Genomic DNA, 23,705 nt, shown 5'->3' with positions numbered 1-23,705 from the left:
TATCTCCGAGTGTTAGTGACTTCCGGGGAACACAAATAGTGACGGACCAATATGGCGGCGCACCATAGCAGTAAATTGTGTACAGTATTTGATAAAACTGCTTACGTGTGATCATGTTAAAGATGGATGGCAACCACCATTATCTTCGTCAGTGATTATACATTAGTACATCAAAAAGCAACGCGCATGCATTAATTTTGGGCCGCTCCAACGGACGCTAGAGCAATGTGGGGTGAAATTACCGAACCTCGCGTTAAAATACAACCCACGCCGTCCGATAAATGTGTTAAGGACGACCAGCGCACAACACCCGAAGACCTGGTGATACTGCCCCATGTTCCGCACAATGACCATCCAAATCCACTGCAAGATACCCAGGTGAGCCAAAAGCATTAGTTTGTACAGAGGTGCCAATCGTATTGACACTCGGTACTTACGTGGGACTACAGACGTAAAATAATTGTAACAATCTAAACAAATATAAGAATAGTATGTGTTTTTTTCCCCCAATGTAAGGAGTAATAAGTACAGATAACCGTTTCAAACATAGGGAGTAAAAGTAAAACGTCATCAGAAAAATACTCACGCAGAGGTGCAACGATTAATCAACTAATTTATTTCAAATTAATTATTATTTTTGATAATTGATGAATCGGTTGGATACGGTTTTTAATTTTGAACTTTATAAATGCTCGGATGTTATCCCATTTCTGTAGTCCTCCCTGAAAGCGGACTGATTACCTTTGTGTTGAATCAGGGACAAATATTTGCTTTTACTTTAGAAAACAATGATCAACAAAGTAATTGTACCACTGGCTTTGTGAAATCAGCACTCTATTATATTCAATTGAGGTGTGCTGTAGTCATTTGTGATGTGACCCCAAGGTGTCCCAAGATGTCCCCGCCGAAGTCCACGCCTTGTTGGAGGCTGTAGTTGCAAGTGGAAGCCAAGTGAAGAGTCAGCAGATAGGAGATGCTGAACTGTCAACAGAGGAGTGTAGAAAGGAGCTACTCTATCAGTACAGGAGCAAACCACTGGTCTTCCTGGAGCGTTACCATGTATGTGCGCCGTTCTCTGCCTGCCCTTCTGTCTACATAATCTAAGTGGCAAACACTTTGTTTCAACCTCACCTCATTCATTTCCCACATTTCCAGAGATGCTTGAAGCCCGAGCATCTGCCAGCTTTTTCCCACGTCAGCACTGACCCACGGACTCAGCACTACAGTGAAGTGATCCAGAGGCAAGCAGCAGGAAGTACCCACAAGACGCGAGTTCGAAACCAGCGCTACGCTGCACTCAGGGCCCTGCAGAAAGGTCGAGGCTTTTTTTTTTTTTTTCCGGAAACTATATAAACAGTGCATGCATCCTCGCTGGTACTGGAATTGAAGTTAGAGTTAATAGAGAGCATTTTGGTAACCAACTAAAATCTTGTTTTGCTGTTCACCCAGTCAAACAAATGATGGTTAATGTCCTTTTTTACTCTTTTCTTAGAGGGTCTGTATTTCAGTGAAGAACAAATGCGAACGAGGGAGCCGCTGCTGTATGAACAATATATTGGACAGTACCTAACTGATGATGAGGTAATAATATACTTTAATTAATCAGCGTTTTTGTGTATTTTTCGATAGCTTGTGTTCTATCTCACTTTGTTTTCTATGAGTGCATATCATAAAAGGAAACAAAATAAAATTGAGAGAAAGAAGTTGTACATTTATGAAAAATCAGTCACCATATTACAAATATTTTTGGGTTGTTTTTACAAAATGTGAAGTGTCCCAATTTGAACATGTTTTCACGTAAATGTGAAAATTCACCAACTAACCTATAAATGTGAGATGACCAGCTGCTGTCTCTCTTTAGAGACCGGCCAAATATGAATCAATTAATAAATATTTGCTAAAAACACTTGTGATCAGTGTTGCTGACAATATTGTATGACTTTCGTGCTGTAAGATGACTTTGCCTCTCGCCTAAATGACAATATTTTAAGACAATACTAATCAAATTGTATTTGACAATTTAGGTGATAGAGCGCTCTCAAGAGGCCATGTTGGGTGATGCACAGCAAGGACTGGAGGCACCAGGGGGAGCCACAGGAGGGCTGTCACACCTCCTCCTCAACTCCTACCAGGAGCGTCTCATCCAGAGTCGTCTGCAGGAGGAGCAGGATAGAGAGGAGGGTGCACGGGAGGAGGAGGAGGAAGATGAGGAGGATGAAGGCAAGAGATGCTTGAGCTTTCCTTAGAAAAGAAGATACAAAATGCATAGTGGGAACAACTGTTATAGTTTTTTTTCTCGTTCTCCATGTGTGATTGGACATTCCCACCGAAGAAGACAGAATTCAGGAGAAGACTTGGGAGCCCACCTCTGAGGAGAAGGCGCTTCTTCGGGAGGAGTTCATCAGTCAGATGCACCAACGCTTCCTTGATGGCAAAGACACGGACTTCAACTACAGGTCCGTGGGCATGCAAAACACTTGAGTTATTTTCAAGCTGCAGACATTTTTTTAAACATCTATTGGAAAGTTGTTTGGCAGTATACTAACCACAGATAGTGTTATGCAAAACAACGTGATGGCTGCTTTTGGATGTAGATTCAGCAGTGTATACTTTGGGTGAGGTGGAATTAGTACTTTAGTTATGAATTGTCAATTACATGAATACTTCAGTTATGCAAGTCAATATTTCAAGACTTAGTATTACACATCACATCCTGGATTGTGTTTGGGGTTTTGAATAATGTTCAAAATTGAACCATTTGATTAAAAATCAATTGTGTGTCTCCATGATAGCGAAGTGGATGAGAACCCTGACTATGACAACCTTGACATCGTCAACAGAGATGCGGAAGAAAAGTACTTTGATGAAGACGATGAGGAAGACGATGAAGAAATTATGACAGAATAGTCACCACAAGGACAATAATTCTAAAGGTTTTGTGGTGTAGTTGTGTTATGTCGCACACAATGCTTATTTGTCATTTGTAATAAATATTGTTTTTGGAATATTTCTATTATGATTTTCTCATGAGAAACAAATGCTTTTGGTAAGGCTAAACTAATAACTGGCAAAAATGTTTTGTTGTAAGACAAATTTGAAACTTAATACAACAGCTGTATATTAGAAAATTAGTAGATCCACACACTACAAGCTATATTTGCCCCTCTAAGGTACTGTGCAGTGAAATTCTCCATATTGTTGCTCTCCATTTTTTCTTTTTACATTAATGGGTTTTCCACATTACAGACATCCTGTTAATGGGATTTTTTTTTTAATGATAAAATTGGACATATGTGTTTTTCACAGCACAGCAATGATATGCAGCTCTGGAGCATTCACTTTCAGACTGTGGTCGTTTATCTTGGAAACAACACATTTTTATTACCAGTCATCATGAGGAGTTAAACACTGCCATGATAACTTTATTTAGAAGCGGATCAGGTTTCACTCCTAGTCAGTGGTGTCAAACTCATTTTTATGACCCACATTGTGATTATGGTTTCTCACAAAGGGAACCTCCCTTTGTTACTCTCAAAATCATACACAGTACAGTGTGTATGTATGCATTTATAAAGTGCACGTAAGTCTTCACACCCGTTTTCAACTGCTGTGTTTTTGTGATACTAAAAAATAATTTCAAGTGGCGAAGTAAAAATAAACAACTGAAGTAATGTGAACACCCCTCTTGTAACTGGTGTGTAGCTGTGTCCAGGATTGACCAATAACATTCAAACTCATGTTAAATGGGCATCAGCACACACCTGCTACCATTTCAAGTAGTTAACTTCAAATAAATTTCAGCTGTTGTAATAGTTTTTCCTTTTGAGGGGGCCTTCTAGCAGAAGCCTGAAGGTTTTGTGTTCATCACTCAGCAGCAGCAGCATAGTGCTGCCACCACCACGTTTCATTGGAACATAAGATAATCTCCCAAACAAATGTGGGAAAATGTGTTCCATCCTTTAAAATGAGCTCTTCTTTCTTCACTTTCTATCAGCCAACCTCTGTAGCAGGGCGATGACTGTGTCCTGTTTGGAGGAGAGCAGCTCCAGGGCCGTAGCAATTCTGCACAGGGACTTCCCCATCCGCACCTCCCTCCTCTCACGCCGCCTTTCTCTGGCTTCCACCCGGACGCGAGCCACGCCATCCAGGTCAGTCTGCGACTCCCTTCGCTTGAATGTCTCCTGGTGGAAGGAGGAGCCACTTTGTGCCTCATTTCCCTTGTGTCCTTCAGGTCCTGAACTGGCCAAGGTGGAAACGGAGGATGAAAGAGAGGAGCAAGTGGAAGGGAAATTGGAAGCAAGGTTGTGGGCGTTGCTACGGCGGAAGCATATGACATCTGTCGGGAAGGACGGTGCTTTGCGGGAGGCGTTTGGATCTGTGTTGATGGTGGACACGGAGGCGGCTTGTGTAAAACAAGGTGAGGAGATAAAAGATTGTGGTGGATCAGTGGAGGCCAGATGAAGGTTGGCTGTGACAATATCACTGTTGAGGACTATGAGCGGTTTGAGGTCCGGACTTTCTGTTTGGCGAACAGCTGACTTTGATGCAATAGCACCAGTGCTACTACTGCAGGCGGGAGCCTGACCCTTGACCCTTGATTCCACTTGAACTGTTGTGGGGAAGTTGCCATTGGGGCGGACGATAGTTGTGGGCGGCGGGACGTGTAGTCTCGGCGCGACCTTTGCTGAGGCTTGTGCGACGATGGCTCCTCCTCCTTTGCCGCGTTTGTTGCTGCTGATGTAAGAACCCACAGTGTCACAGAGTGTAGCATCCATCAGCTGCAAAACAGACACAAGCATTAGATCGCATGTAACTTACATTTATCCGTAAGCAGCTCCAAATGAATAAGCGTTCACAAAATTCAGGTCACCGATTCATTTGGAATATGTTTCGTCAACATTGGCCGGAACCAGAAAGGCTCTTTTTGCCACCATCATACTCACATCGAAGAACTCCCAAGATGTCTTGGCATGTCCCGTCTCTCGACTGCGATCTTTGACCCTTTTGTACGTGACGATCAGGTTGTTCCACTTGCGGCGGATCCTTTCAACAGGAAGGAAGTGCCCCTTGGCGGCCAACTCCTCCTGGACGCTCTGGAAGAGCTGCGAGCGCTCCCGGGTTTCATACAGGCCCCAGCGGCGGCCGACCGCCTCAATCAGACACAAAACAGCCTTGGAGGAGAAATCTGAACTGGGGGGAGGAGCGCATGGCATCACTGAAGCTAGGGGGCAAAAAAAAACCACAGCAGGGAAACTTGCTAAGGAATTGAATTACATCCCAAAGAGTAGCGGTCAGGTTTGCTCTAAACAAGCTTCTACAGCTCAACCAGGTCAGAGTGGAGAAGAAATGGGTGATTGAAGTGACATTGAACATGGCCTACTTGTACACATAAGTCGACACATGCTCGACACGTAACCTTTTTTTTTTCCCCACCAAATCTCATCAACATAAATTGAGCGATTGCATTTATAAGATGTTGTTGCGATGACTTCTTTCAAAATTAATTTGCTGTTAAAAATAAGAACATTAAATGCAGGGGTAAATGTGTGTGTATAATAATATGATTAGGTAATAAGATTTTCAGTCATAACATCCCTCTGAAAGAAATCATAACTACAATATGGCCTGCGATGAAAATAAATTCGACACCCCTTCCATTACAAGTGCCAAATACGCTCACGGGGCTGTTCAAAATGCAAAGTAGTGGCTATGGAAGTGAGTCATGGCATTTTCCTAATAAAATAAAATGTGTTCTAATAGTTTTTCTGATGGATGGGGCAACGCTCACAACAGTGTAGTACAGCACAGTAGATGATTTTCATTATAAAGAGAAACAGCGCCATCTGGTGGCCGTATAGTCCCTAATTTTCATTTGAATGCGTGATTAAAATAAATAGGTACGGTAAAATAAATGAAATGACACAATGAAATAAAAGACAAGAAGTGAGCACTCACACAGTTGCACATCAGTTGTAGTAGTGGTAGCTGCGTGGAGCGCCGACGGTGCCCACAGCTCCTCTGCAGCGTGAGCCAGCCCGCCTCTTCCTCCTCCGTATGCAGGGTCGCTGCACGGCGCAGGCGAGCCCTGGCTGCCCAAAACCAGCGCAGATTTCGTTCCATCTCCCTCCTCCCTTTTGACGTGCACTGTTGCTGCGTCGCAGCTGCCTCGTTGCAGACCGATGGCTTCCATTGCGGACACACGCGCGCACGTGCACGCGTACGTGCACAAGAAATCACACTAACCTAGAGAGGGAGGTGGCTGCGCAGGCGTTCAATTCGCAGAAAGTTTAGAGATGGCAGATTTCGGCCGAATCCAGATGCGTTTTAGCAGTAATTCACTGCTCCATGTTCCACGCGTGTGTTATGGACACACCACCTCGGAGTGTGCGTGTGTGTGTAAGAGAGAGATACAGAATGTGCATTAAGAGGGGTACAGAAATGGCTGCGCTGCGGCTGCCCATAACCTGACGGATGCGCAGAGCGGCTGCGCAGTCAACCCGGCCTCGCTGCGAGCCGTGACGTCACTAAAACGGCACACCAACACTACACTCGCGCCGGTTTACGCGGCAGGAATTTGTGAATTAACACTTGAGGGCCAAGTTCAAGGCTTTCTCTGCTTCCCAAACACCATCAGAAGCAAGGACCTACATTTGCAATTTACATGAACTGATACTAGTTTATTTACAACACTCCGCTGCACGGAGTAAAGGTTGCTGTTTTCATGCAGTACATGCTCGAAAACGTGGAATGCCTCTGTTGGCCCACTAATTAATTAGTATAAATAAATATACTATATAGAGTTTTTGTACATTATTTATCGATGTGATGGTGTTTATTAAGAAGTGCATTTTAAATACCCACTGAAGACCCAGATCTGAAACTTACTGCCTGCCACTGGTGAATTACAAATTAACGAGGCATATCATCAAATAAAACAGTAAAACATCAGAAGTTAAAAAATACTTTATTTTGCTGCAGGCTAAGCGGTTTCTCTTGTGAATTAGGAAGTTGTACATTTGCAGCAATATCAGCCAAGGCAGGTTGTGGTAAAATAGAAATAACTCGTATGCAATGAACCCTCACTAGTTGCGGAGGAGAGCGACCGAGCCCTACAGTGTATGTGAAAATCTACAAGTAATTGATGCGGATACAGCAAAGATGCACAGAAAATTAATTGCCATTGAAGGTTTAGAAGGCATTCTTAAATTCTTCATCAAATAACTTTTTAAGTCTGGATCCCATGCTGAGGAAATGAGGGTTATTCTGCAAGAAAAGAAAAAAAAATGACGCTTGAAAAGTAAAACCTCATCAACAGTCTTTGTTCCAGCAGTGTTTCTCACCTTGTAATACAAAGCGCAGTTTGAGAAAATGAGCTGGACGTCAGAAACAAAGTCAGCAACATAGCAGTAGTGCTTCTTCTTGATCTTTTCTGCAATTTTGTCCAGCCACATAGGATTCTTGACCACAGCAGTGTAGTCTTTCAGCTGTGAGTGCCAAGCACAAACACATGACCTATTTTTGATGTCTATTCCAACACGGTTGTGCAATGACAAGAACAGAGACCAAAGTCTTACATAGCCACATGGATCTGTTGCAAAAAATTGTTCATCATCAGCACCAAATAAACAAAGGAGGAGGTACTGGCACTCCTAAAAGCAAAGAGGGGGAACGTTATCTACACATGGGAGCAAGTGACCGACACAGTGGAAGTTGTATTGTGCTCACCAGCATGTGTTTGGATATTTGTTTGGACAGGAATGCATCGCTTTCCAACTGGTCAGAGTAGCGCCACTCTTGAGCCGTTGAGAAGACACAGAAAGTACACAGCCACTCTTTCTTGTCACTGTGTAAAAACATGCATAGCTTTAAAAAAAAAAAAAAATTGAAGTGTCAAACATGTTCACATCAGTTTTTGCAAGGTCCAACATTAAGCTTTTTTGGATGATATGAGCCTAAGCCAGAACCAGCAGTGGCACTGTATGTTCAGGTTTTATTTGAGCCTCTAAAAAAAAATATTACTTCTGTGTGGTTACTTTTTTTTTGCATGTTTTTTTTTTCCGGTGTAAACGCATAACATTTTCTGAGCTGGGATCTTGTTCAAGCCATTGAAGGATTATTGAAAGATTTAACCTGACCCGCAACAAAAATATGTACAGCATGGTAAAAAGATCAATAATGATTGATCAATTCAAGAGGATAAAACTCAAAATATTCATTATCAGTGAACTTGGGGTAGTCACGTAGTGGCCCCAGGCCACAGAGCGGACCACTGTTAGCTTAGAACTTTACTTTTATTTTAATACCATAATTGTAGTGACAAATTAATTGCATTAATAGAAAATCTATTTGTTGACACGGACAACAAATTATACCCAGCAGTCTCTCTGTCAGGTTTGCGAGTATGATGAATGGCGGTCACCTCAAAATGTTGTTGTCAATGCAAGGCAGGTGACACGCTGGATGGAAAGAACGTGGGCAGTGGTCACAGACAACTAGGTCTCCCTCACTTTTACACACACAACACTCGTCATCATTTTTCTGCTCCTCCTGTTGAGGCGGGGTACAGGTACGGTGTAAGACAATTACTGCATATCTTTGCCACAACAAGGGAAAAAAAAAAAAAGGAAATTTGGTTTTAATTAGAACAGTCTTACCAGATCGCTATCGCTTGGTTTGCACAGTTTGCAATCACACAGCAGCGAGTGGATCCTCAAGAGGTTTTCCTGAAATAGACCATAATTAGCATTGTCTTTTCCTTACGTGTCTCGTTATCACCACGGCAACAATAAAAACTGCATCAGTCGCCAATCACTGATGTATTCTCATAGCTATGAAGGAGTATTAGGCTCACACTGGAAAGGAAACAATTATTGAATACAAAAAAATATATATTTTTGGAGAAAAAAAAAAAAGTCAGAAGTAACAATTTAATTTGAAATCCCAAATTTGTAGATTAAACACTGAGGTCTCCTTTAATAGTGTTTGAGTTCTGAGGGTGTGTACTATATACTGTCAAAGCAGACATTCTGAGTCTGAACCAGCATAAGTGGATTTCATATTTCCACTGCCAATTTATGAAAATGTAAATAAATTTGCAGTGTATTTGAGAGAACAACTGAACCTCCTCCATAAATCCACAAATCCTAATCCTATATTATATTAGCAAAGCACATAAACAGTAGATTTATTTTTTACATGAATAACAACGCCAAGCGATTGGCCTTCCAACAGGATGTCTTTCTTCCAGGAGGCATCCTTGTTGCCTAACGCCTCCTTTGCAAAGTATGCTGGGGTCATCCAGCAGGTGTCGGTGCGAATGCTCTGACCGCATGTCCCTGATGATGAGAGAAGGGTAAATCTTTACTGAATTTCGATGAGCTTTAAGGAAGCATTCTGATGATTATTTCATGGGTTCGTTACCTGACGCAAATCGTTTACTGTATAATTTGCCTGCGGCAGCTCCACACGTCACATTGAACACCGACTTGTCCGTGTTTGTGTCATGGCTGCTGCTGGGCATCTCCTTAGGCTGCACTGCACTGTCTTGTTCTGATTTATACTCATGGCTGGAATCTGACGGACATGAGTACCATGCAACTATTTTCTTTTGTGTTAATATTAGTGTATTTGAAATCCATGACACCTGCTAGTGTGCAGCAGCACCTTCACTTGACACCACACCAGTAACTCACGTACTGTCACAGTGCGATTTAAAAACGTCTCTTATGTTTCACACTAAAATAGCAAACCTGTATTAGTGCCGTCATCCTCATTGGTGAAGTGTAATTTCTTGGCCTAGTAAGGAGAAAAAGTAGGCATTAAATGAAAAAAAAAATCACTTATTTGCAGTAGGTTCTTACCTTTTTACCCCTCCGTCTGAAGCTCGCCCATTGCAAATGTCCAGTCTACAGTTGATCCCAGAGAAACCAACCCCAAATTATTTTTCTCTACAACTAAACAACACATTGAGACCCAGTGCAAGAGCTTCATTAAGAACTCTCCTTTTACAAAATCTAGAATGATCAATGTAGCTGCATGAGCGGAGAAAGGCAATGTTGTGCCCTCAAGCATTAGTTAAAAAATGCTTTGATTACTCCTCTCTAAAACAATGCCACTCTGTAATTGTGGGGTTTATGTGTAGCTCAGGTAATTCCTTTAAATTCACAAATTAAATGTTGTAAAATGGCGTCTAAGAATAAGGGCTCAAGAAACATTGTGTTTTTTTTTTTTTTCCTGAAACAGATGTTTATGGTGATGCAAGGATGCTGTCAGACGCCAGTGATATGAGAGTTTTATTTGGAATATTTTCAAAGCTGCTACTTTATTGTAAACTCCATACTTTGGTCATAATTGACCAAATTCACTTTTGACTGACAAAATATATAGACTGTATATGCAATGCTATTGATAGCTACAGGATGTAGTCTTAGTGCAAGAACAGTGATTGGATGCTCTGTTTGCGTTGTGTCCACAGTTCCACAACTCAAGGCAGCAAATTGCTATACGTGTCCTTTGTTCTTTTTTGTTTGCTTTTGGATTGGATCTCAATAGATAATTCAAGTGCAGTGAAGGACAGTAAAAGTAATAAAGCATATCCTCAAACCTCCAAAAGCTTTGCAAGGGGCGTGTCCATACATCGGATGCTTATCTTCCAGTTCTTGTTACTACTCTTGCCCCCGAGACTTTCAAATTCAGGCGGAGTGAGCCACTGTTTGTTGACCAAAATGCATGGCTGCCCTTAAATGTAAAAGATTCAGAAACACTATTCAGCAAGTGAGTTTACAATATGATTTATGCAATCTGGTTTGCCTGTGTAACCTTTTCCTAGTCCATCTCGGTTCAGTGTCCCTTTTGAGTTTCCACAGGTGACAGGAAGGTCGGACTTATAGATGGGCCAATTCCATATGTCAATCTTATCTCCCTTAACTGGAGAGGCTGTAAAAAAATAAAAAAATAAATAACATTTGCTCCAAAGAAAATTCAACAACAATGGCACTACTATGCATCCAAATGTCAAGCATCGCGTGGTAGTTTGTCAGCATTTACGGTACTCACAGAACGATATTTTCTTTTTCTTTCGTGTGGAAGACGATTGTGAGGGTTCCTCCTGCTCATTGCACTTGTTGTTGATTTTCTGTTTCTTTTTCTTCGACACTGGGATTTCTTGCCTGCTGTCTATGTTCTCACCTTCTGATGCCCCCTCCCTTTTCCTGACATCGGTCTCCTCCTGGCTGTTGCTGTTGAATTGACTTTTCGTTGGTGACGGAGACGATTGCGAGGGCTGCTCCTCGTCACTGCACAGGTGGTTGTTTTTCTTTTTCTTCTTCGTTGACACTGGGATTTCTTGCCTCCCCTCTATATTCTCATCTTCTGATGGCTCCTTCCTTTTCCTGACAGTGGTTTCCTCCTGTGGCTTGCAGTCAAACAGTTGTGTATCCAAAACAAAGGAGCCTGATGGAGTCAACAGACAAGATTCAATATCCAATACAAATCAGGGACACTAAGTCTGTTGTCTAGTTGGACAAAGGTTTCTGGAGATTACACTGACAGAATATGAAAACGACCACTCTCTTGTGTGGGGACTTTTAGATGTAAAAGCCCCTGAACATGCAGCGACATAACAGTCCGCCAGATTGCTTGGTGTGCGGTGCGCCTAAGGAGTCTAGATTATCCCACGTTTAACAGCAATCTATCCATTTTCTATTACTTATCCTGCCCAGTGTTGCTGGAGCTAGAGCCTATCAAAATTTTGTTTAGACTAGAGGCCAGGTACAGTAACCATTCGAGTCCCTTGACAGCAGTCAGTCGCAGGGCACATATAAAAACATAGAGGCACTTTAACAGCCATTCACCAGCAGAACTTCATGCACTACGCTACCGCCGGGACTACAACATGTCCATTTTAGATGCAAATGAGTCATACCATCTCTGAGGCTGTTGCGCAACTCTTTCAGGGTAGGGTATTGGTTTACAATGGTCTCCTTGAAGACACACTTCCAAAACATCTTGATGGACTGTGATCGCTCTCGCTCCAACCAGTCCAGAATCTCATACAGGCTTTTCTTCAAGGCCTCTTTGCTCTTTGTCCGGTTCACTTTCTGCACACACAAAAATACTAAAATGTTGAGCAAAGATTTGTGGTTATAAGTATTGCAGTTTAATCCCTGGCATGGGAGGGCAGTTCCGTTTTTTTTTTTTTGTGGCCTTATAATATGTATGTTATTTACAGATCCCCTAAAAGGGCATGGAGGGAGTCGGGGGAACATACTTTATCATGAGCACGAGAACGTTTTCTTGCAAGCACAAGAACATTTCTTGTTGTGCATGTATTGTCATCCCCCCACTTGTTTTTTTTTTTTTAGTGCAATCAAAGTCGGTTGCATCAGTTCACAATAATCGGTTAGGATATAGATCCGAGGTCACCAACTTTTTTGAGGCAGAGAATTACTTCTTGGGTCTTGATTAATGCGAAAGGCTACGAGTTTTTTACACACTTCTGAAATAAATTTGCTCAAAATAGCTTTAATAATGTTATTATTACGTTAAGACTGCTCGTGTTAATGATTTCTCACAATAATTACGAAACAGATAATCATCAGTTTACTCTATTTCTTTACATCTCTGCCAGTCTCTTTATATTTTCAAATGATCACTTATGCAACATTCCTAGAAAATCACAGTGTCCCATCATTGTGAGCAGGTTACTCATGTGGTCCCGACTCCCTATAATCAAAGGGAAAACAAAAGAGGAAAATGAAGGCGTTTATGCTACGTTCACACCAATCGCGGATGAAGCGTTCCGCTTTGCCTCATTCGCGTTTGACCGCGGGAAATTTGCAACCTGAATCCTGCAGCCGCTCATTCGTGCATAGCGGAGAGGGGAGGGGCTTCGCTTGGTAGTAGATGACGACAGCATTTTTCAACATCGCAATAAAGTGGCCGACACACTATGCTAATGCTAACACTATTGCTCTTGGTAAAGTTCAAGAACTGTAAAAAAGAAAAAAGGAAAAAAAAGCCGCCGAGTAAACAGGACACTGTCTGGCTGTGTGACGTGTAATGCCCGATGCTGATTGGCTGCAGCGAGGCGCGTGGGGGGGAAGAAAAAAGTTAATTTGTTGTTGTCCGTGTGGGGGGAGTCAAACGTTTAGGTTGAGCCGCGCCTCGAGCTCGATCAGTCTGAGCTCTCAGCCAAGGCTATTCCATCAAAAGCGGAATAAAAGCAAAACACGAAGACTGCACGCCGGGCTGGTTACGACTTCTTTAGCCTCACCTTGTAGGAGGGTTCTGGAATCAGACCGTAATCTCTTAGCTGCCGTATAAATGTGTGCGGGTTTTCCATGCACGACATTTCGGTCTTGGAGCAATGGAAGAATCGTAGCAGTTCTTCGTCTCCCGGGAATTCCATCAATATGCAAAACGCCAACGAGCTTGTACTGAAGCGATACTAGCCAAGAAAGACACTGTTGCAGAGTAAAGAAAGCGGATCGGATTTTCGCGCTTTGTAACTTTGAAAACATTTCAAATGGCGCTGAAAGGCACGTCCGGAAGAGGAGTCCAGAGGCCACTGCCCACTGGGCTAGTGACGTTTCGAAAGTGAAATTACTCCCGTACAACAATGACGGTGACAATCTAGAACATTCCTAACTGTGCAGACCTCACATCCTTCAAAACACTCCTCAAGACTCACCTATTCCGCCATGCTTTTTAACATCACTTAATCTTTGCTATTTATTATTATTAGTATTATTATAAGTTTTCTTTTGTGCACTTAAAACGGGGGAAATGACCATATTGCTTTTGTTGTGTGGCGTTTTGAAAATCGATCAGTTCTTGTTTTGGGGTACTCCAAACATTTGCATAGCTCTCCCTAGACATTAATTAGTCAGTGGTAGGGACAGCGTTGCACTGTTCGACCAAAGGTAACACTTGGAAACGGCTGAATAAAATTGTGCCGTGCACTTGTCACAGTGCGTTGACCTTACAGCTAATCCAAATACCAATCATTAATAGCACAACATTTTCAGGTTTCTGTTGGAAAGCAAAAATCATGTCAGGAAAAGTTTACTAGAACAACTAAACTTTATTTGGGCTTCAACGGAGGCACTTAAAATAGTGGCAGGTGAGTTCTAACTACCATTTATTTAACATTGAAATGTGATTTATGAACATGGCGTATGCCCGTTATAAGATTAGTGGTTTATTTTTACTTCCCCTCTTAAAATGAAAAAAATCTATATTTTGCCTTGATCGTCCCAAATCTTTTATTTAGTATTATTTATAAGTCCAATATTATTTTGACTTATTTTCTTTGTTGCTCATATCCTTCATATTTTCCCAAGTCATTGAAAATAACATCAACGTGATGCTCTTCACAGGTCTCCACCACCTGCAGGACAGTTGCTAGGCGTCGGTCCAAAGCAGCGAGGTGTGGCTCGGACAAGAGGGGAGCAACAGCTGCAAGAGGATCCTGGGCCAGCGACTGCCGCATTACATCACTCAAGCGGAAGTCTGAATAGGACAAGAGATGCAAGCGAAGGAGGGTGGAGCGACGGATCCTGCACAGGTAGGAAGAGAGCAAGTAGAAAACAGTCACTGTTTTCTCACTGTAAAAAAAATAAACTTTGGATACAATTCACGAGGGTGTCGTTCTTACTAGTGTTGGGTTTTTTTTTTCAGTTTTTTAAATATAATAGTACACTTCCAACGTTGTGCGAACAAGACAAGTTTATAATGGCAAGAAGACAATTCACAACAATTCTTGCAGACACCATCCAAAATTGTACAGAAAAGAAGCTGTCCTAAATGCAACATAATGTTTCTTCTTTACTTCCTGTCAGTGTAAGAAACCAGGTGCCCCAATACATTTGCCCATATTGTATATCAAGTGCATACTTTTTTGCACTTTTAGGTATGCAAAAGGCTTTACCTGCAGCACTGCTTTAAGGGAGCTAAAATTGATAGCTCATCTCGAGAGTGTCGTCCAAACCTGAAAAAATATTCTTAAAAGTTAGTAGTAACCATACAGTACCTGGATACTTGTAGCTTTTTGCCCATCATTGTTAGACCTTACTGTCTTTGTTACAGGGACATAATTGTAATATTCAGTGACCAACCAATAACTGATTAAACATTATTTGAATTATCTTGCTTATGTAGTTAAATGTCTCTCAAAGCAATGAAAGCAAGAGTGGGTGCATTACGTGCTTGCTAATTCCATCTAAATAACAACAATATAACATTGGATATGACAATTGAGCTAGCGACTCCAGGCAGCGTATTTTTGCACAATACAGCATGAAATAATTTAGACAATGTTGGCTAATGACAATCCTAAATTAAATTGTTGGGATCTGATTGTAAAGGTGTCGATTTGTTCGTGCTTATTGACTTTCATCATTGTTAGCTGATGTGTATGATGATACTGTACTCACGCTCGTCCATTATCCAGATGCAGCAGGAAAGTTTCATTTCCAAATTTCTCAAATGTCTCATAGTGATGTCTGTCCATGTTGCCTGAAAAACAAATATACATTTAACAATGTCCCCTTCGACTTTGATCTAGATGGGGAAGAGCATTAAGTTTTGTCATTCTTCCAATTTTCAGTGACCACTTTTTAATATTAGAGAAGAACAAATGCAGCATAGTGTATACATTACAAAGCCCTGTTGAATTTTAAAGTGTTGTACTGAATTTGTGATCTCAAGACTGACTCATGAGGAAGTCCAATATAGCCATGTCGATAACATCCACCAGTCTGGTGCCTCGGTTGTAGGGAGGTGTCTGTTTGACAGTGTCGCAGTAGGCTGGGTCTTTTTCCCACCTGGCACAACAGAGCAGTCAACATTAGACGTGAAGTTACATTTGAAAAAGGGAATTTCAGTCAAGAAAACCTTAGGCCAGCAAAAGAGTATGTGCACATTCAAGTATTTTACATAATTTTAATGACAACTTCAAATAATGCAAAACACTGGCTGTGATAAGGTTTATTCAACATATATAGAACAGCATAGAATGCTCTGGAGCATAAAAAAACAAACATCATTTGTCACTAGTATTTTAATCAACACTTATTTATATTACGGGTGGTAAATTTGTTTTGCACTCAGTATTTTAATGAACTAGCTTGAATTAACTTGTAGTGTAATAACAGCTTGAACTATATCACATTAGTAATTAGAAAAAGCTAGATCTCTATTACACACTTTATACCACAACTATCGCGATGATGCTAATCTTATCCACACTTTATTAAAATATTTTGACAGCATTTTAGTACACCCGCGATCCATTTTTAACATTAGCAATTCAACAAGGATGTGTTGTGACACATTCATTTTAGTGTGTCAGCTAAAAATAAATCAAGAACACTATTGATAATTCGTTATTATGGACTTACAGTAATGCCTTCTGACATTAAATCCTCTTTTCATGCACTTGTTTCCTAACCACTGTTCCGCAGCAGATGAGTTTCCCTTGAGGGATCATCCATAATCCATATTATCCTATTTCATTCATTGATCAAAAAACGCTGAACAGGCTAAGCATTATTAAGGATCAATGGGTCCAAATATGTTTGAAATAGAACTCTCTCTATATTTCAGCTACATATAATGATAGGCAGATCAACTAAGTGCTCTTCCACTTGATGGCAGAAGGTACACTTAACCTGTGCATCCACCTGTTGCCATTCATACAGCAGAATAACAGCTTTTTGTAAAAAAAAAAAAAAAAAAGGACTCTAAAATGTTCACAGTTCAATTCACAAGAATCAGTCCAAACAACGCAAGCACGGTGACTGAGATTTCTACCCATTTGACACAGGCGGAGTACTCACTGGGCCAATTTGGTGCGGCTGTAGGATCGTCTCCATGGTGACCTCCAAGACCTGCGTGGAGCAAGACTGAGGTCGGGTAACATGGTTGCCAAGGATACTTCCAGTGAGTGGGGTTGCCCGCACACTGGGTGCTCTGTTGAGCAGTAGTAGTCACACTGACCATAGAAACACACATTCCCCGCTAGGGGGAGTCAGAGAGACGCATTTTAGTGGTAGGACATTAAAGTGGCTTACAGAGTAACAAATTCCCACAGCAGGGGCATACCAGGGGAAGTGAAGAAGGTGCGAGACAGCTTGCGGTCAGTGGTAATCTCTCTGATCTCACTGGTGACATTGATGAGACGGCCGACCACTGGGGGGATTCTGTTGAAGCCCAGCAGTCTGAGATGCAGAGCAGCACAGAGATCAGAACAAAAAAAACACTTTGTAAAAACAGACCTCAATTGAGGCAATACACTTTTGTCCTGTAGGTGGCACTTATGGCTGCTTTCCGTTGTTTCACATCAACATTTTCTTCATCAGTTAATAAAAATTAATTGCATTGCATGTTCACGGTCTAATACATTAGAACCACTGAGGTAAGGACAATTTGTTTCCTAATGGTAATTAGTTGGGGGAAATTAGGTGATTTTTTTTTTTTAAATGAAAAAACAAATATGAATCTAAATATCTATTTTGATTTAAAAGATGTGAGAGCATCAGTACTTGATAATGAATCAAACTCAATATAGCTTAAACCAGCAAAAAACGATCAAATTGTTCTAAGTTTGATGTCGCTGCTGATTTGTTGTTTGAATTCAATTAAAAGAAAAGATTTAGAATAAAGACTACGTTCTATGCAGTCCCAGTAATCGAAACACAGCATTCTGATTAATATTGCTTTTGTGGAAAATGAGTTAAGATGTAAAACCCACCTGTTTTTGTCCATCCTAGGGAGCGTCCATTTTGCCACTTGCTATTGACTGAAAATTATATCACAGTTGCTCAGGTAACAACCAATCATGGCTCAGCTTCAAAAAATAGGTGAGCTGTAATTGGTCGTTACCTGAGCCCTGAGCAACCGTGATGTCATTTTTAGTCGACAGAAGTGACAAAATGGCCGCCCCCTGAGATGGCTAAAAACAGCTTAACTCATATTCCACAAACGCAATATTAATTAGAATACCATGTTTAGACTAGTAAAGGCGCATAGAACATTTCATTGCAACAAACGTTCCCTTAACTTGAATAGTTTGGGCTTTGGATAGCTTTTGCATGTTGTTATCTGTTTATAAACATGACAAAAGATACAAATACTGTTCTCTATCTTTAGTACATTCTCTTTGAAAAAAATACAGTTCTGACAAGTTAACTCATACTGTAAAATGGTTGTCTACTTTCAACAAGAAACTCATTGAATCCTCTCGAACGGAGCCGTACGTTATCGAATCAAATCGTAATCCCACTGAATTAAACCTACAGTAATTGAATCGTTCCACTTCAAAATGTTCCACCCTTGAATCGTATCGCACTCGAGTGACCCGATGATCTTTCATTGGAGAGATGCACACCCTTAGAGATTGTCTTTTCACTTCACAATACAGTGGAAATTCTTTCTTGGTACCTGTCAAGGTGAAAAGCTGAGATCTCCGCATTGTGTCTTTCAAAGTCAGAGAAGTAAAAGAGATTCACGTCTGTCTCTGTGTCTCTGGATTGTCTAGATGAGAAAAAATGTTCATGCTGAGTTAAATGTAAGATAGCTTTTACATTATGACGGAGCGGTCTCACTTCCGAGGTTTGAGCAGAGCTTGTCCGTAGTTTGGGAAAGATAACAGCAATTTGAGCTGAGTACCTCCTGACTTTTGAACTGAAAGATGAAAGACAAATAAAGCAATCATAAGGTGGATAAAAATGGAAGTTTAGTAGCATAATTGTAATTCATCTTTTTCTCATTTGCTAACTTCAGTTGTGGCCAATTGCCTTGTTTGACTTCATGGAAATAAATCATGGATTTAAATGAATAATAAAGTGTTATCCTTGAATCACAGCACATAAGAATCAGTGACTTCCTCGGGTTTGCCGCCAGTGTAACTCTCAAGACAATTTTCTGCACAAAGACACATTTTAGGAAAAACAAATTGCTTCAGTTGTTGCATGTCAAACAAAATGTTTCAAAATGAATCTTGACAATAATTAAAACATCTTTTGGAAATGTAATTGAAACGTCTAAACTCAGCTGTTCAAATGACAGGTTTTTGAGATGTAGAAAAAAAAATGGCGCAAAGATATTCCCCCCATCATTAATGTTATCTATCACCAGTAAACCTCAATTAGGGAAAAAAAACCCCGATTCAAACGAGGAAGTAAAAATAAACCGAGAATGCGGTTGCACAATTGTTAAAACCTTCTTATAACCGGGGACGTGGCTCTGTTTAAACTATGAACCAGTCACATTCAAAGTCATGTTAAATGGGAGCAAGCGCACACCTGCCACCATTCAAAGTGCCTCCGATGAACCCCAAATAAAGTTCCCAAGTTTGTTTGTTTTGATTTCCTGGCCGAAGCCTGAAGGTTTTGTGCCAGCACTGACTTTTATTTGTAACTGTTAATAATTCCATCCACCTTGACAGAAGTCCTTGTTCCATCTGAAGAAAAACAGCCCCAGGTCATGATGGTGCCACCACCATGCTTCACTGACTAGTTACTTGTTTTCACCAAACATATCTTTTGGAATTATGGCCAAAAAGTTCAACCTTGTCTCATACGTGTTGCAGTGATTTCACTCGACCAGTTTTCTTCTCATTTTGTCATCAAATTTGGATGGACATCCAGTTCTTAGTCATGTCACTGTTGTCATTTTTCTCTTCACTTGCTGAGGACTGTCTTCACTTTGTTCCATGGTATATTTAATGCATTGGAAATTCTTTTGTACCCTTTTCCTGACGGATGCCTTTGAACAATGAGATCCCTCTGATGCTGTGGAAGCACTTTGCGGACCATTGTGCTGTTAGATGTAACTACAAAAATGTCAGGAAAAGCCATCTAATACCCAAACTTCATTTGACGTCAATCAGAGGCACTTTAAATGGTGTCAGATGTGTATGAGTTTGGATGTGATTGGTTAATTTGGAGCACAACATCCCCAGTTATATGGGGGTGTGCACACATGTGACCACATACCAGATCTGGGTTGTTATTTTATTTTATTATTATTCATAGCCACGGTTTTTGTGTAACCTAAAGTAAAGAAATATTTAGCATGATTCTCTTCGTGTATCACTTAAAGCGGAAGTCAACCCAAACACATTTTTTGAAGAATATGTTCCCAGCAGGCCCACTAGTTGAAACACGGCATTCTGATTAATTTTGCGTTTGTGGAATATAAGTCAAGCAGCAAAATGCACTAATTTTTAGCCATCTCAGGGGGCGGCCATTTTGTCTTCTGTCGACTGAAAATTACATCACAGCTGCTCACAACGACCAATCACGGCTGACCTGTTTTCTGAATCTGAGCTGTGATTGCTCGTTGTGAGCATTTGTGATGTCATTTTCAGTCGGCAGAAGACAAAATGGCCGCCCCCAGAGATGGCTAAAAACGAGTGAATTTTGCTGCGTAACTTATATCCCACAAACGCAAAATTAATCAGAAATCCATGTTTCAACTAGTGGGCCAGCTGGGAACATATTATTGAAAAAAATATGTTTGGGTTGACTTCCGCTTTGAGGAGTTTTGGTGTAAAACAGAAAGGTACTGCAACAACAACCGAAAATCAGCTTGTGAACTTCAATCTTCGCTGCATAATGCACTTCTCAATTTATAATTTAATGTACCCTGCACTGTGCCGAGATTGTGAGCAGGGTGTCTGAAATCAACACAAAACAAACTTGGTTATGTATGAGTTCATCCAAAATGTACCAAGTCATGGATATGTGCCTGAGATGTGTATTTTTGTGCACAGTGCATTTCTGACATAATGATATTCCTAATAGTCTTTCACTATGCGGACAAATTGTCTATGGCAATAATGTGATTATAAAATGGATTTGTATAACGGACAAACACCTCCACCTTCTTCAGGTCAATAATTAAACAGTGTAAGGAAGTCTAATTGCGTTTAGTGACATAAAGCTCACACTTTTCATTGAAGCGTCAGCCTTGATTGTGCAACTGTGTGGGTGGGTGTGCGCACGCATGCGGCATGCGCACGTGTGACTCTTTTCTGAAAAATCTCCAAAGGGTTCCCTGCTCTGAATGTAAACTTTGGCACAGTTTACTGTCTCCAATAAGTAAAAAAAAAAAAAAAAACCTGTGTGAGTTCCCCGTCTTGCCTTGGGCTCTCTTACAGACTAGACTCATTTCTATAAAGCCATATGAATGAGTAAAAATGAAACAAGAAGCATGGTGGTTACTTTGTTTTTCTGTTTAACTAAGAAGAAACTGAATTATCATAATTAGATGAGAACCAAGCACTACTGGGACCATCATGGTTAACAGCTAGGTCAACTTCTAAATTTATTCTTGCCTTGTTGAGCAATGCAACTTTCTCAAGTGAAGAGCAGAATTGTCTGTCTGCATTTAAAACAAAAAGACAACTGAAGTTTAATACTAAATGGAAATACTGAAATGGCACTAAAACTATTCAACTGTTTCCCTAAGCTGATGCAGTGTTGTTTCAAATGTAACGCTACACTTACAAGCAATCTCTGCATGAATCGCTTTGTTTTGCTTCAGTGGTGCAATCGAAGTGTGCTTGATGTTGTCTTGCAAGTGAAAAATTCACAGAACTAGTATATAGAATTATATGGCACACTTCACCATGTCGCTGATTCTTGTTCTTCCCTGTTACCTATTGTCACTGCATTTTTTCTTTCCTCACCTGCCCCAAGGATGCGTTGCGTTGCCAAGTAATGAGTCAGCTTTGACACAGAGAGGTCCTTTCTGTTGTATAGTTCCCACCGAGTAACGCCCAAGTGGAATCGCAACCAGGGCGGGTGCGACTCTGCGTCGCTGGTCCAAGAGACTTTGTCATAGCCTTTCTCTTGACTTCCACTCTGCCTTTAAGGGAGACACTGGTTGAAGATAATAGCTGAAAACGTGACTTAGAGCAATGACAATACTTGGAATGATCGATTTCTTAATTGTGGTGATATAGTGTTCAACTGTTTTTCACCATTTCAGTTTCCCAGATTTTTGGGACATGGCTATAACAGCGTCTAATGAGGTGTCTGGCAAGAATCGCCCCTCCCCTACTATGTTAGAACTTGAGAGAGCCATGTTCTCGTCAGCGGCTGTCCAGCGCAATTACGAGTTACAGTAGGTTATAATTACGTGGAGCATTTTTCCAGCTACAGTGTGTAGTTAGCCAGTTAGCGATGCCAAATTGCTTTACTTATTTTGCATTATTCAGGCTAATATGTTGAAATACAAAGCATTGTTGGTGTACAACAGGAAGTTTGAGCTCTAATGGCTGTCGTGGAATGTGAGCCACAGAATGATGTCTGTTTAATACAGTCGAACCCCGGTCCCGGGCCCGATTCCTATGCCCCCCGAATAGCGGTGGTCGACTGTAAATGGTTAACTTTCCCTAGTAGCATCTTTATGTTGGACCTACACTCTGACAGAAAACGAAGCAAGGAGGTTAAACAGGGAATCAGCCCGCCAAACCTCAGTTTGCTGAGAGGATCCCCGGTTAGCTTACAAGCTAGCTGGTGGCTAGCACTTCCCATGTAGGCAGAAAAAAATTGATATTTGATTAACAGATGAGCAGGGTGTGGTTCCAGCACATTCAGCGACCTGCCCACTGCATTCGAGAGCAGGAACAAAGGCTTGATTTTTTTGGGGTGTTTTTTTTTTTTCGTCATTTAAATTTGCCACGGTTGTTAACAATTACTCTTCCTTGTACTGTGTCAAATTTCCCAAGACATTTTTATTTTCACTTTATATTTTTAAAATGGGACGATCAAAGAGGTAGTGTTAAATGTAAAAAGAAAAAACATAGGCCACTAAGCACTCAGGTTGGTTACATAACAGCAAATCTACAGCACTGTGTTTTTCAATTTCTCATCCAACATCAGGTGAAAATTTTCAGTATAGCACTCACCACTGACTGTCACTATTGATGCCTTCCTCATCACCCACGTCCTCATTTTTCTTCACCCTCAGCAGCCAGTCATCCTCCAGCAGCCTTACTTCTGGCAGGTTGTACAGCGGGTGCTTGAAAAGTGCCTCCAGCTTCGAGGCCTCCTCGATGACTAGATGTACTTTTCCAGCGCCAATCATTTTCTTCTCTGTGCCAATGGCATCAGGCAATTGGGTCACCTTTGATTTGTAAGGTTTGTCATTCTGGGAACTTATTGATAGTTTATGTGAAGAGGAAGAGACGGGCTGATGCTTCTGGGTATCTGTTCTCGCATTTAAGGAGGAGGAAGATGAGTTGGGAAGGACACAGGCTGTTTGGAGGACAGTGAGACAAAAGAATGCTAGGATGACGTGCAGAGCAAGGGACAGACAGGCCAGGCAAAGATAGATAGAACGAGTGGATGGACTTAGGTTCCGTCTCACCATGCTGAAAAATAGAGAAGGAAGAACAGGAAATACACTTGAAAACCAAATGGGCTGTTGAGCCCTGCCCACTTCAAACCTAATCATAATGAAAGATTTTTTTTTTTTCAACTCTGTGTCCGATTGAACTATTTTCTGCCTTGTACTTTTTCTTCTGTAAATTGGAAGCTCTGCATGGAATTGGTCCGTTCCACAACAGCAGATTTCATTTTCACCCACAGCACTTAAAGAAACACGACACAATAGTTTGACCTTAAACATCTTCTGATTGTGAGAATAGTGTCTCTGTTGTTGCCATGGCGACTCACATCATCTATTTTGTGGTC

The 23,705-nt window shown here is 41.1% G+C and overlaps 4 protein-coding genes across 6 annotated transcripts; 1 reads left to right on the top strand and 3 right to left on the bottom strand.

Annotated features, from left to right (window-relative positions):
* ccdc97 (coiled-coil domain containing 97) lies at positions 1–17,384 on the top strand. Of its 3 annotated transcripts, XR_015090024.1 has the most exons (11): positions 3–378; positions 886–1,059; positions 1,156–1,315; positions 1,493–1,581; positions 2,025–2,220; positions 2,333–2,456; positions 2,793–2,933; positions 3,995–4,148; positions 4,232–4,417; positions 14,379–14,566; positions 16,826–17,384. XR_015090024.1 is itself a non-coding variant. In XM_086054857.1 (7 exons), exons 1-7 carry the CDS (start codon positions 226–228, stop codon positions 2,905–2,907), a joined length of 1,008 nt encoding a protein of 335 aa, XP_085910983.1. In that variant the 5' UTR covers positions 1–225; the 3' UTR covers positions 2,908–3,634. The 3 variants fall into 3 exon arrangements, 2 of the variants coding, with proteins under 2 accessions (XP_085910983.1, XP_085910982.1); XM_086054857.1 differs by lacking the exons at positions 3,995–4,148; positions 4,232–4,417; positions 14,379–14,566; positions 16,826–17,384 and having other exon boundaries at positions 1–378; positions 2,336–2,456; positions 2,793–3,634; XM_086054856.1 differs by lacking the exons at positions 3,995–4,148; positions 4,232–4,417; positions 14,379–14,566; positions 16,826–17,384 and having other exon boundaries at positions 2,793–3,634.
* Positions 2,984–6,511, bottom strand: LOC147134648 (uncharacterized). The gene is made up of 3 exons (XM_086054853.1): positions 5,956–6,511; positions 4,944–5,221; positions 2,984–4,778 (listed from the first exon to the last, which is right to left on the bottom strand). Exons 1-3 carry the CDS (start codon positions 6,188–6,190, stop codon positions 3,981–3,983), a joined length of 1,311 nt encoding a protein of 436 aa, XP_085910979.1. The 5' UTR covers positions 6,191–6,511; the 3' UTR covers positions 2,984–3,980.
* LOC147134647 (uncharacterized) lies at positions 6,949–13,582 on the bottom strand. Its single transcript, XM_086054852.1, has 15 exons — positions 13,274–13,582; positions 11,924–12,098; positions 11,056–11,451; positions 10,819–10,935; positions 10,604–10,737; positions 9,861–9,905; positions 9,750–9,795; positions 9,421–9,573; positions 9,196–9,335; positions 8,655–8,723; positions 8,420–8,547; positions 7,726–7,843; positions 7,575–7,649; positions 7,341–7,484; positions 6,949–7,263 (listed from the first exon to the last, which is right to left on the bottom strand). Exons 1-15 carry the CDS (start codon positions 13,406–13,408, stop codon positions 7,189–7,191), a joined length of 1,950 nt encoding a protein of 649 aa, XP_085910978.1. The 5' UTR covers positions 13,409–13,582; the 3' UTR covers positions 6,949–7,188.
* LOC147134645 (extracellular serine/threonine protein kinase FAM20C-like) lies at positions 14,064–23,607 on the bottom strand. Its single transcript, XM_086054858.1, has 10 exons — positions 22,919–23,607; positions 21,695–21,873; positions 18,606–18,684; positions 18,442–18,534; positions 17,104–17,219; positions 16,839–17,019; positions 15,715–15,824; positions 15,435–15,516; positions 14,930–14,989; positions 14,064–14,558 (listed from the first exon to the last, which is right to left on the bottom strand). The coding sequence occupies exons 1-10, from the start codon at positions 23,464–23,466 to the stop codon at positions 14,303–14,305; spliced, it is 1,704 nt and encodes a 567-aa protein (XP_085910984.1). The 5' UTR covers positions 23,467–23,607; the 3' UTR covers positions 14,064–14,302.
* Between the last annotated feature and the right edge of the window lie 98 nt (positions 23,608–23,705).

The sequence above is a fragment of the Filicampus tigris genome, chromosome 16 (genome assembly GCF_054856515.1).
Source record: "Filicampus tigris isolate MCC_2025a chromosome 16, RoL_Ftig_1.0, whole genome shotgun sequence".
NCBI classification, from domain to species: Eukaryota; Metazoa; Chordata; class Actinopteri; order Syngnathiformes; family Syngnathidae; genus Filicampus; species Filicampus tigris.
Note: the sequence above shows the minus strand (reverse complement) of the source record. Positions and strands in the feature narration are given on the sequence as shown.